General features: G+C 38.4%; 2 protein-coding genes across 2 annotated transcripts in view; one reads left to right on the top strand and one right to left on the bottom strand.

Moving 5' to 3' along the window:
• Positions 1-3095: 3095 nt before the first annotated feature.
• trmt10b (tRNA methyltransferase 10B) lies at positions 3096-7625 on the bottom strand. Its single transcript, XM_084344071.1, has 9 exons — positions 7594-7625; positions 7243-7421; positions 6461-6569; positions 6223-6356; positions 5902-6054; positions 5617-5695; positions 4583-4650; positions 4257-4380; positions 3096-3915 (listed from the first exon to the last, which is right to left on the bottom strand). The coding sequence occupies exons 2-9, from the start codon at positions 7372-7374 to the stop codon at positions 3779-3781; spliced, it is 936 nt and encodes a 311-aa protein (XP_084200197.1). The 5' UTR covers positions 7375-7421; positions 7594-7625; the 3' UTR covers positions 3096-3778.
• A 547-nt stretch (positions 7626-8172) lies between these two features.
• intu (inturned planar cell polarity protein) overlaps positions 8173-13001 on the top strand; it is a 36377-nt gene continuing 31548 nt past the window's right edge. Inside the window, exon 1 of the mRNA XM_084344255.1 lies at positions 8173-8262. Within this exon, the coding sequence (XP_084200381.1) occupies positions 8205-8262 (58 nt within the window). The 5' untranslated portion in view covers positions 8173-8204. The remainder of the gene's footprint in view (positions 8263-13001) is intronic.

Here is a 13001-nt window from a genome sequence, read left to right as displayed (position 1 = left end):
GTTTTACAGAGGAAGATATCGGAGATCTTGATCCCTGCAGACATTTGTTTGTTTTTTTTACCTCCGCAATGATTTATTTTTAGAGAAAGGTCGACGTTTCGCCCTTTCTCAGGACAAAAACGTGTGCAGAAATTTAAGAGGTTTTGATTTCTTGTGCGATAAAAGAGGTGTGTGTGTCGTTTGCATTGAGCAGATCTCTTTGTTATCCCCCAGTGAACCAGAAAACGCTGCCAATAGCCACTTCTGTAGAAACATAAAACAGGAACATTTGGTGTGTGTGAGTGTAACAGAAGTACAGATTTCTGGCCCAGAGTAAAAGACAGAACAAATGTCAACAAAACATGATTTAATGGTACCTGTGGTACTTTACATGTGTATTTCCATTTTCTGCTTCTTTATAGCTCCAGTCCTCGACATTTTGAAGGCAAATGTTGTACTTTTTACTCCACTACATTTATTTTATAACTATGGTTACTAGTTACTTTTACAGATTACTAGCTGCATCAGAGCCAAAACACAACATTTAGCAGTTTACTTGTACTTTTGATACTTAAGTACATTTAACATCAGATACTTTGACTTTTGGGTCAGTTTATCACAAACAAACACAACAAACACCAACACCTCTGGAGATACGTGGTTTTCACTAGACAGGAAGGTAATCCGAAAAGTAACTAGTAACTGAAGCTGTCAGACAATGTAGAGGAGTAAAAAGTGCAATATTTAGCTCTGATGTAGTGGAGTAGAAGTATAAGGGTCCAATAAATGGAAATATTAGAGTAAAGCACCTTGAATTTGTACCTGTATGGTACTTTAGTAAATGTACTTAGTTACTTTCCAGGTTAGGATTACTGATAAATGATGATGCAGTAAAGAAACACAATTTAATACAAGACAAGTATTTTGTATTCATCTCAGTTACACAAGTAACTTGTTAGTTGAGTTTTCTGTTCAGTGTTTCTGACGGAGTGTAACCGAGTACATTTACTCAAGTATTGTACTTTAATTTTGAGGTGGTTTTACTTTTCATCTCCTGCTACTTTGTACTTCCACTCCACTACATTTTGGCGGCAGACCTTGTACTTTTACTCCACTGCATTTATTTGATTACTTTAGTTACTAGGTACTTTGCAGATTACATGCTGCATCAGAGCCAAATAGGTGTATAATTAACTTTTGATACTTAAGTACATTTAATATCGGATACTTTAACTCAAACACTATTCGTATGGGTGACTCCCACTTTTACCAAAGTCATATTTTGACACGATGTCTTTACTTTTACTCAAGTACGACTGTTGAGTACTTTTTACAACCCTGAAAATGCGATACATATTTTAAAACGTTTTTTAAAAAAAGTTTTCCGATACTTTTTAAATATGACATGATTTATGATATATAATAATGAATCGAGTTCGCTTTTTTCCCGGTGTAGCTCTCCTCATTCATTGCACCTGCATGTCGGCTACTTGGCAGCTCAGCAGCAGGGAGGGGGTTGTATGTTGAGAAATTGAACGTCTGGGTTTCCGCTGCAGGGGCAAAAACTTCCATGAAGCAATACAAGTTAAAACCAGATAATTTCTAGGCAGTGATTGCCAGTAAATCAGTGTGAAGCCAATAAAGTGGCTAAGTTGATAAAAAAAAAAAAAAAGGTGCAAGGGTGTGAAATCTTCTCACTCCACCATGGGGAAACTATTTCCCATGGCTCTTTTATCTTTATGCACAGTGAGAATTGGGGACTGAATCTAAGAGGGTGCAAGTTAGGAGTGATTTCTTTGTCTAATACATTGTGTGACTGGTCGTTTGTCCGAGAACTCAATTCTCAATCATATCAGCCGCAGCATCACTCATCTGGTCCCGTCTGCAGCACCGTAATATCCCCTTTAAATAGCTGGAAGTTTGGTCATTTGCAGTAAACAGAGACTGTGATTTTTCCAGAGAACTGGAACAACACACAGTGACCCCAGCTATGAAAACAAGACTGCTTTGATAATATTCTTTCTCACTGTCAACTCACTTCTCAGCTATAAGATAATACTTTGATATCAGGCAGAGATGTTGTTCTGGCCAATAAAGCAGCAGTGACTTGGCTCTTAAAAAGCCAGCAAGATGTGAATTGGGCCTCCCTCGACTAATGTTAACTCACTCCGCTTCTGTCAAGCATTAATCGTTCTCCCCGTTCCCCGTTAAACATCGTTTAAATGTTAATCTCAATTCTGAGTCGTGTTTTTGGATCGAACCAAAGTTAAAAACTGGTGAACATTCCTTCCTTTGGAGGAATTTGTTTGTAAAATGAGTCACAACAACTGGCAGTTCTGTGAGGTGAATCAGGCGATGACATCCGTCAGATCGGTATCTGCACCGGCAACAACTGCTTGTTCCTTCAGGGTACCAAGATAATACGACCGGGACATGAGGCATCCATCTACAGCGCAATATTTTTTAGAGCAGAAAGTTAAAGTTTCTTATACACTTAAAGTCAATGCGGTCAGCAGCTTTGAACACCAATTTAACAGAGAAAGAGTGGGATAAAATAAACCAGACAAGGCCGATTGTTGGAAGTGTTTCAGCTCTGAAGCAACTACACATCCACCATGGGAACAGTCTGGGATTCAGGACTACTAGTTGGCTGGAAGGACTTATACAAACCAGTATAATGGTGGGAAAACAACTGATAATGAGCAAACGAGGAGGCCCATTTCCAGGAAGGGTTCACAGATCTGGCAGAAGTGGTGGTGATAGACCACGGTGTTTATTTTATTAGTTTACAACCCTTTTTTCTCCTTTTATTTCTCCGACCTACAGTTATTTCATTGATTTTATTCTCATTTTACATTTATTTTTGATAATTTGATCTGCTGGCAAGAATATGTCAATGTTCATATAAAAATAAAATAAAAAAAGAAATTATTAAAAACTTACAACATGATTAGAAAAGGTGTCAGTTTGTGTTAACAACATACAACACTTCAAGTACAGAGACAAACAAAAGTCCGTCCTCTTGAATAAACAAACAGCTTGTGCAGCTCATGGTGAATCTACACTGAGCAAAAATATAAATGCAACACTTTTGTTTTTGCTTGCATTTTTCATGAGCTGAACTCAAAGATCTAAAACATTTTCTATATACACAAAAGACCATTTCCCCTTAAATATTGTTCACAAATCTGTTTAAATCTGTGTTAGTGAGCACTTCTCCTTTGCCGAGATAATCCATCCCACCTCACAGGTGTGGCATATCAAGATGCTGATCGGACAGCATGATTATTGCACAGGTGTGCCTCAGGCTGGCCACAATAAAAGGCCACTCTGAAATGTGCAGTTTTATCACACAGCACAATGCCACAGATGTTGACAGATTTGTGAACAATATTTGAGAGAAATGATCTTTTGTGTATATAGAAAATGTTTTAGATCTTTGAGTTCAGCTCACGAAAAATGGGAGCAAAAACAAAAGTGTTGCGCTTATATTTTTGTTCAGTGTAGATGCTGTATCGAGGCAACTGGACGTTTCACCTCTCATCCAAGAGGCTTCTTCAGTTCTAACTAATTGGACGGGAGTAGGCTGGCTTTTAAACTCTGTGTGGGAGTGTTCTTACAGAGATATCTTCTGTAGACTACAAAACTTCTTCCGACTTTCCATCAGGATGAGGGTGACAAGATAAGGCCTGAATTTTCATTTTTGGGTGAACATTCCCTTTAACGTGGACAGCGATGACCCAAAAAGGCTTTTCTCTAAAGCATGGATTAAAATCAAATCCATGAAAACTCCATCCAGCTATGTTTGTGTTGGAGAGACGGACGGACGCTGGGAATCATCTGGTGAGACGACGAAGCCCTTCCCCGGGGGGAACCACGCCTGCAGGGCTTCTCTCCAGCTGCCGCTATTGCAGAATGTCAATAAGATGTCGAACACTGCAGGAAGAGAGTTCAGTTCAACAACAAGAACAAGTACAAACAAGATAAGTCAAGGTTTATTCGCAATCTCATAAAGGGCTGCTCAGTGAAAGTTGATTGCATCAACCGCAAATATGCAATTATGAAATGATTCAGTGACCCTGATCACAATTTATTCCAGATGTGCACCTTTTATTCACTAACCCCGTTTCTATTGAGAAACACTTTGGCTCGGGAGTCTTCAGAGTGAACTCAAATAATCTTAGCAGCCAAAAAGTCCGGGCCTATTACTTTCCTATCCGTCTTTACCATGACTCTGCAGCCCTGATAGACTTGCACATTAAAAAGCACTGACTCACCTTGATTAATAGCCAGGATCTTCGAGTGGAAGTTCTTGGGGTTGTGCTTCTTCACCATGTACTCGTCTATGGGCAGCCTCGCCGTGCGGATGCTCAGTTCTCGTGCCCTCGAGTAGCTCAACTTCTGCAGGGGGAGAAGAGCAAACACATTGGTAGAAATCCAACTCATAAGAGAGCACACATGCATTTTACTGCAGTGATGTCAATTACGAGAACTGCTGGCTTTTATCTGACCTGAACAGTGAACGGAGTCCAAATCTAAGTCAGACTGACCTAACTGATTGCTGCTGTGTGAAACTGCTGTTTTTGGTTTTATTGAGTAATACCTTCTGGATGCTTTCATCCACGAGGCCACCAAGGACGTACACCATGTCAGCATCCACTGTTTCTAAAGCTGAAATGAAAGAGGAGTTAAAAAAAATAGCAACAGGCAAAGACACTACAAATACAGACATAGGAATGTATATACAGCAGAAATGGCGGCTCGAGCCTGCGACTTGGACTCGGGTCGCACTGAAGTCGCCACACACACAGACGCAACTCTCGCGATTTGTGATCATCGTCCCCTCCCTCTCGTTTCACAAGCGCGTGCCCACAGATGAGGAGGTGTGCTACAGCTACAACACAGCTCAAAACAACACCACAGCGAACCCGCCAGCAGCTGCTGTGCTTTCTGTCAACTTTGAATAATATATAATAAGATAAGAAGACTTCACATGCCCAAACAAAAGACTCGCCGAAGGCAAGGATCAGAAATGATAATTACACAGTGCACGCTTTGAATTCCTTAGGCGTAGTATGGCAGTGTTCACAGCAGACCACGTGGCATTCAGCAAATGATCGAACGCTCATTACAGCCATGAGAGACTCGAGGCTTGGACTTGCAAAAAAACGGACTTTTGAGCATCTCTGATTTATACCTTGGCTCCGAAAACTGATTTGTTTTTGTTTTTTTTTGTCTCACTGTACATTCACTAAGCATCTAGGCTCCTATTTTTCAAGCTTAAGATGGCTTATCAGATCATTCAAAATGTCTTTACCATGTTTTATATGATTGTAGTTGTATTTAGGCTGTTTTTTTTAAATAAAGTGAATTTTCTTTCTCTCATTAAACTTACATTTTCTTTATATTTTATTATGCATATGTTTGAAAACATCATTTAATAAAGTAAAAGCTGTAGTAACAGGACCGTATCATCAGTTATGGATGCATGAACATGGTCAGAATGCGCCATCTGCTGGCCAAAATATGCATTTCATTCGTATAGTTTAATACACTATTTATGAGATTCAATGCTTCTTTAAAAGTTCATCTCCTCTGCGCAAAGATATTTCATTCATAAACGCCATTGAGACTGACCTTCTTCAGCATCTGGTGTGAGGTAGACGATAGTTTCAGGAGGAAAAAGGTCCAGGCAGCTTTCTTCCGTTATGTCCATCTGAAAAATGAAAGGTTTCAGAGTCTGAGCTGAAAAATTCACACTATTCCTGGTTGCATCTTGCCTTGATCACAAGATAATTACTCTGAGGCTCCATTTTAGGCTGAAATAACACTTAAAACACTTGTCTGCAGCTTAACTTCAAAAGAGATGTCCTGCTAAATCTTTCTTTTAAGAAGTATTTACCAGTGAACAACAATAATCACCATGTAGTTGAGGAAGCCTTCGTTCATTCGAAGGCACTCTCTGTAGAGACGACTGTCCTCCTTCAGGTCTGTCAGGAAAACGTGAAACGGTCGCGTCGCCTTCTTGTTCGACCCGTACAGCCGTCTTAACTGGCCCGCCAGTCGACTTACCTCCTGAGCCAGACAAACATACACAGTTGAAGGTCAGTAGATCAATGCAGACAGGTAAATGTCTCTCTTATGAAAACCATTTTTTGGATCAAAACAAGCTGTTTCAAAAAAACATTTTTCTCTGTTTGAAAGACACTGATGCTGCTTTGAGGCTTGCTTCTCATCACCTACCTTGTCTGACATGCTGTCTGTCATACTCAGGTCGATGCAGAGCTTGAGCCCTGTGGACTGAGCCTCAGCTAAACGCTCTTTGGTGATCGCTTTCAACACCCGTTTGGAGAACTGAGGAGCATCTCCAGTAGCACCTGTAGGACAAAAACACAAGATAGACATGTGTTACGGCTACTTTCACCTTCAATCTCCCGACTAAAACAACACTAATGTTTGCTTGTCTTCACTCGATATTTACCTGATTCCTTCTCGCGGTTGAGCTTCCTCCTCTGCTTCTCTTCTTTCCTCTTGTTCTTCTTCGCTGCCAGCTGCCTCTCCCAGTTGCGCTGCTTCCTCAACACGTTCTTCTGTTGATTAAACAGACAAAGCAGCAATATGAGTGCAGAATAACTCCATAGTTTTTGAGGGATACTACCTTAACAGATTTTCTTTCCCTTCCGCAATAAAAGATCATCGGTTTTTGGTCATAAACAGGCATTTGTGTAAAGTACAGGAAAACAGGTTGGCTTTTAGCTTGTTGACAAGAGATTTTTGATCTTGTTTGACTGGTTTTCAAAATATTTTATACGTTTCTGAGATCATGAGGAACTGTGTATTTTATCAGTCGAAGAAATCTAAAAACAAGAGAGTCACCTAACGTAAAGAAATGAGGTTTCTGGCCTGAGTAAAAACAAAAACCCAACAAATGCTAAAATTAACCTCACTTAATCTGATTAGGCGTCTTTTTGACGGCACATCGGATCACTTCAGGAATCAAAAACAATAAGTTTTTATGTTTTCAAGTTGGCTTTCTGTGTGTGGGCAGCATTTGGAGGTTTTTGTTGTTTACATTTTGCAGAATATATACCTCTATTCATACCTATACCTGATTACTATATTATGTTTTTAATAAAGGACAGAATCAATAAATAAACAGTCAAAACAATAAGTAGTAATGCTGCTCGCCTGGAAGTCAATGCTAGCTTAAATAGGTTGTAAAGTAGTCCTTATTTCAAATGAAGGCTAAATAAACAAACTTACTGAACAGGCTGTATCTTCTCCCCCTGGCCTGTCTTCCACCACATCAGTCTCCACGTCTATCTGAAGCAGATCCATCACCTCTGTAACTCCATCCAGCTGCATTTCACACACATCTGAATCAATGTGTGCCATTTCAGTCTGCAGCTCTCCTCAGTATCGACTGACTTCAGATGCATCACCTGAAGAACAAAAACAACATTATAAATGGTCGGATGGCTGGTTTAATGGCTGGAAAGTCATACATGCGTTGCCACCGTAACACTATCTACTTTATAAACCTGGCGTCGTTCTGAAATTCACTCAATTACGCATTTAAAAGGGCATATAAAGGTATGAAGAGGGAAGACATGCCTCAGACGAAGTTGTCGCTTCCAAGTTGTGAGCGGCGCATGTGAGTGACGTCAGAGTAAACAAAATGAAGGGGCGGGAACAAGAAGATCAATATGGAGGAAAGTAAATAAATCGGTTCGTGAACAAAACTAGCTCCATTTCAGCCAGGTGTGAAACAACTATTTGATATTATGTGTTGTTTAAAATAATCACAAAAACATACCGAGGTCACCAGCAGGAGGATAGTTTACATTCCCGCCGACACGCCAGAAGAGGGCAGTGTAATACTGATGTAAATCTGATATAAACACCAATAAGAGATTGGTGTGAAATGTTTAATACACATTATGAATCTATTTTAATCAGCTAGTTAATCCCAGAAGTCCCAAACTTTTCTTATTCTAATCTTCTGCACAATTTGCAACATGTTGACTTAAAATGGCGGACATTTGTTTGGTCTCATTACACTTCCGCCAAAGAAATTAGTACCATAGATTAATTAGAAACTCAGAAAGACACAGTCATAAGTCTGAGTATGAGTATGTCCACTCAGACATAAGTCTTTAACTGCACACAATAAAATAAAATAAAAGTTTTAAACGTTTTCCAACCGCTTCCTGTGTTAATTAATCATGCGCAGAGGGGCGCCAGTTATGCAACAGTTGTTTTACCGTCATTACGATACTGCTGGTGAGTTAATCCCTTCATTTATTAATTTATATATGTCATATGAGTCTAGATAAAAATGAATGTTGAGTGATTAGAGTTTGGGATACTCTCTCAAGCTACAAAGAGACGTAAAATTACAAAATACTGGCTGGAAGTTCATGGTTGAGCGCAGGCTAGTTAACGTCAGAAGTAGCATTAGTTTATTAGCACAGCATTAGCGGCTAGCTGAAAGTTATCCTGTCACTAGCTAAGAGGTTGTCTTAGCAAGACAGTTAGTCATACAGTCTTTCTAAAACGTGTTGTAGTTTAGATTTGGTGAGTGGCTTAAACGTGTTATGGATGGGGATGAACTCGTTATCAGTCTGGCTCCAAAAATCTGTCAAGGTCAGGACTGGCGATGCTAGCTAGCGCTGATACCCAGCATACGCTAAGTTACGTGAACGTTGATGTTACGCAAATCGAGAGTTTACTTAGTTACATCGAGATTACATTGAACTCTACGGCTAGCTAATGTGGTGTTGGATTTCTAAACATAAAAAATACTTTTGCTGTGAAGGTGTGAGAGCTAGCTAAGCTTTTTCGTGCAGATGGGGTCGTATGACTTTAATTTATCTAGCTGCGTTATCCTGACATCAGCTAGAGTACCGTGCTTATTAAAAATCATCACAGTTCGGATTAAACATGTATTTGTAGGTGGAGATTTAACATACTAGTAGTGTAGTAGCTACCAGTAATAACACATTGCTCAAATCTAAAGGCGAATTACAATACAAACTGTTCTGTTTCTCTACTTTGACTGTTGCATATTATGAATCTCTCAGGTAATTTACATGTAATTGTTTTGTTATAGAGCAAGAACACATTTCCCTCCACTGTTACAAAAGCAAATCTTCATGGTTTTTAATGTGTTGTCGTAGTGAGACAGTTTTTAAATGTTCTGTTTGCTGAGATCTAAAAAAGCGTTTTCATGTAAACTATGTGAGTTGTCTGACCGCGATACCTGCGGACACACAAGAACTCTGGTGTAACCTTGTTTGTAGTCGGACACCAAATGTTGGTGCACACTCTGACTGTTAGCATCTAGCTCTTATTGACATAAAAGTTGAATACTGTCGTCTTTCCCTCGGTGGCATTGTTTCTATCTGTAGTTATTTTAAACTACGCGACACGAGCATTTAGCAAATATAGATGAATTCAGTGTTGTTTAAAGTGTCGGCTCAAAAAACATTAGTTAAACCTCTGTTGTTGTTAGCATTTGGAGCTAACACGCGGCCATGCAGCGTTAAAGCAACCAATGAGAGACTAGGAGGAGGGATATACGACCAGATAGCATTGTGGGTATTGTGAATAAAGATAATTTATAGGTTAATTAAACGTTTATAGAGGCTTTGATCGTGCGAACATGTTTCATGTATAGACTGTGCTTTGTATTGTCAGCAAAACGGTGTTTAAATGTATTTTCTGAAGCAAATGTTGTCATTATGTTCCGTTTTAATGTTGTTGTATCTTACTAACAAACGCAGACACACGTTTATGATGTTGAGGCTTTTATTCATTGTAGTCCGCTTGTTAGCTATTAAGATATTCTTTATAATCATTATTTTTAAATACAAACATGAGCTGTACGGTGTTTGGATGTGAGCACCATGACAGAGAAGCCCATGTTGGTCATACAAGTAGTTGGGTGAGAGCAGTTATCTGGCAAGACTATACTTTCAGGGATCATTTCTATAGTTTCTAACTTGAGGAATGTGTTTCTAAAGTGTTTGGTCTCGCTAACCACGATGAAGAGTTGGTGATACTCCTCTTTGAGCGCGAAGCGGGTAGAGAGACTTGATTCACTTCATATGCTCTCTGCTTTTGATGACCGTTCACTGTCTTCTCTGGGGACAATGAGGGGAGGAGTATGATCAGAGTGGTAGTGCAATGATGTTGAATATTAAAGTGTTTCTTTATGTTGGTAGTGTATATACAGCTGTCACCATGGGTTTTACATATGCATCACAACAGTATGGGTACATGAAGACATGTATGCCGTAACATTTCTAAGCCTACTTTGTCCCTTATTAAACTAAATTTATGCTAATTTAAATCTATAATCTGCATGCTGTATTTTTACTCAGCGTTATTGTTTTATTTATTATTAGCCTTAGTTACTACTTGCTGAATTTGACTTTACCTCCACCCCTGTCTTACAAATATACTGACACCCCATTATTAGGGATGTAATGGCAATATACAACAGTGAAAAGTAACCAGTTTTACTCTTTATTCTTAACTTTGTGATAACAAAACCTGACATGAGCAAGAAAATATTTCCCTCCACTGTTACAAAAGCAAATCTTCATAGCTTTAAATGTTTTGTCGTAGTGAGACATTGTTTTTAAATGTTCTGTATGTTTTCGCCCAGGAACTATCGTGAAACCTTGTTTGTAGTTGGACACCAAATGTTGGCGCACACTCGGACGGTTAGCATCTAGCTCTTCTTGACATAAAAGCTAAATATTGTCATCCTTTCCTCAGTGGCATTGTTTCTATCTGAAGTTATTTTAAACTGCGTGACACGAGCTTTCAGCCAATATAGATTAATTCAGTGTTGTTTAAAGTGTCGGCTCAAAAAACATTAGTTAAACTTCTGTTGTTGTTAGCATTTGAAGCTACCATGCTGCCATGTGTTGGAACAGCAACCAATTAGAGACTGGGAGGAGGGATATACCACCAGATAGCATTGTGGGTATTGTGAATAAAGATAATCTATAGATTATTTAAAAGTTTATAGAGGCTTAAATCTTGTGAACATGTTTCATATATAGATTGTTCTTTGTATTGTCAGAAAAACGGTGTTTAATGTATTTCTGGAAGCAAATATTGTCATTATGTTGCGTTCAAATGTTGTTATATCTTACTAACAAACGCAGACACATGTACATTTTGTGGCTTTTATTAATTGTTGTCCACTTGTTAGCTATTTAGATCTTCTTTAAAATCATACTCTTTATACAAACATCAGCTGTAAAAATCAGTTTAATCAATTTTATTTATATAGCCAAATATCACAATCACATTGCCTCAGTGGGCTTCAAAATTTGTACAGTGAACAATATCCTCTGTCTTTAGATCCTTGATTTGACTGAGGAAAACTTGCTTTATTGAAAAAAGAGAAAAAAAGTGTCCAAAAATGTTTGGATGTGAGCACCATGACAGAGAAGCCCATGTTGGTCATACAAGTAGTTGGGTGAGAGCAGTTATCTGGCAAGACTATACTTTCAGGGATCATTTCTATAGTTTCTAACTTGAGGAATGTGTTTCTAAAGTGTTTGGTCTCGCTAACCACGATGATGAGTTGGTGATACTCCTCTTTGAGCGCGAAGCGGGTAGAGAGACTTGATTCAGTTCATATGCTCTCTGCTTTTGATGACCGTTCACTGTCTTCTCTGGGGACAATGAGGGGAGGAGTATGATCAGAGTGGTAGTGCAATGATGTTGAAAATCAAAGGGTTTTTTTGTTTTTATTTGGTAAGAGTGTTTACTGCACTTGATCTAGTTATGCCTGTTACACATGTATCATAAGAGTACAGGTACACAAGAACGTGCATGCAGTAACATTTCTAAGCCTACTTTGTCCTTTATTAAACTAAATGTATGCTACTTTAAATTTATAATCTGTATGCTGTATTTTTACTCAGCATTATTGTTTTATTTATTATTAGCCTTAGTTACTAATCACTTTGCAGAATTTGACTTTACCTCCACCCCTGTCTTACAAATATACTGACACCCCATTATTAGGGATGTAATGGCAATATACAAAAGTGAAAAAGTAACCAGTTTAACTCTTTATTCTTTACTTTGTGATAACAAAACTTCAAAAGAGAAAATATTTCCCTCCACTGTTACAAAAGCAAATCTTCATAGCTTTAAATGATCATTCATAGTGAGACAGAGTTTTTAAATGTTCTGTATGTTTTCGCCCAGGAACTATTGTGAAACCTTGTTTGTAGTCGGACACCAAATGTTGGTGCACACTGGGACGGTTAGCATCTAGCTCTTCTTGACATAAAAGTTGAATATTGTCGTCTTTTCCTCGGTGGCGTTGTTTCTATCTGAAGTTATGTTAAACTGCGTGACACGAGCATTCAGCCAATATAGATTAATTCAGTGTTGTTTAAAGTGTCGGCTCAAAAAACATTAGTTAAACTTCTGTTGTTGTTAGCATATGAAGCTAACATGCTGCCATGCAGCATTACAGCAACCAATGAGAGACTGGGAGGAGGGATATGTCACCAGATAGCATTGTGGGTATTGTGAATAAAGATAATCTATAGATTATTTAAAAGTTTATAGAGGCTTTAATCTTGTGAACATGTTTCATATATAGATTGTTCTTTGTATTGTCAGAAAAACGGTGTTTAATGTATTTCTGGAAGCAAATATTGTCATTATGTTGCGTTCAAATGTTGTTATATCTTACTAACAAATGCAGACACATGTACATTTTGTGGCTTTTATTCATTGTTGTCCATTTGTTAGCTATTTAGATCTTCTTTAAAATCATACTCTTTATACAAACATCAGCTGTAAAAATCATTTTAAAATGTATTTTATTTATATAGCCAAATATCACAATCACATTGCCTCAGTGGGCTTCAAAATTTGTACAGTGAACAATATCCTCTGTCTTTAGATCCTTGATTTGACTGAGGAAAACTTGCTTTATTGAAAAAAGAGAAAAAAAGTGTCCAAAAATGTTTGGATGTGAG

Source organism: Pagrus pagrus (assembly GCF_965226575.1).
Source record: "Pagrus pagrus genome assembly, chromosome: 22".
Classification (NCBI taxonomy): domain Eukaryota; kingdom Metazoa; phylum Chordata; class Actinopteri; order Spariformes; family Sparidae; genus Pagrus; species Pagrus pagrus.
Note: the sequence above shows the minus strand (reverse complement) of the source record. Positions and strands in the feature narration are given on the sequence as shown.

What these genes read in the sequence shown, in the direction of transcription:
- trmt10b (XM_084344071.1), bottom strand. Translation starts at nt 7,374, where the DNA reads ATGGCACACATTGATTCAGATGTGTGTGAAATGCAGCTGGATGGAGTT. An exon ending in TGGATGAAAGCATCCAGAAG is followed by an intron (nt 4,381 to 4,582) that starts GTATTACTCAAT and finishes CTCCCCCTGCAG; the next exon opens with AAGTTGAGCTACTCGAGGGC. An exon ending in GATCCTGGCTATTAATCAAG is followed by an intron (nt 3,916 to 4,256) that starts GTGAGTCAGTGC and finishes CTCTTCCTGCAG; the next exon opens with TGTTCGACATCTTATTGACA.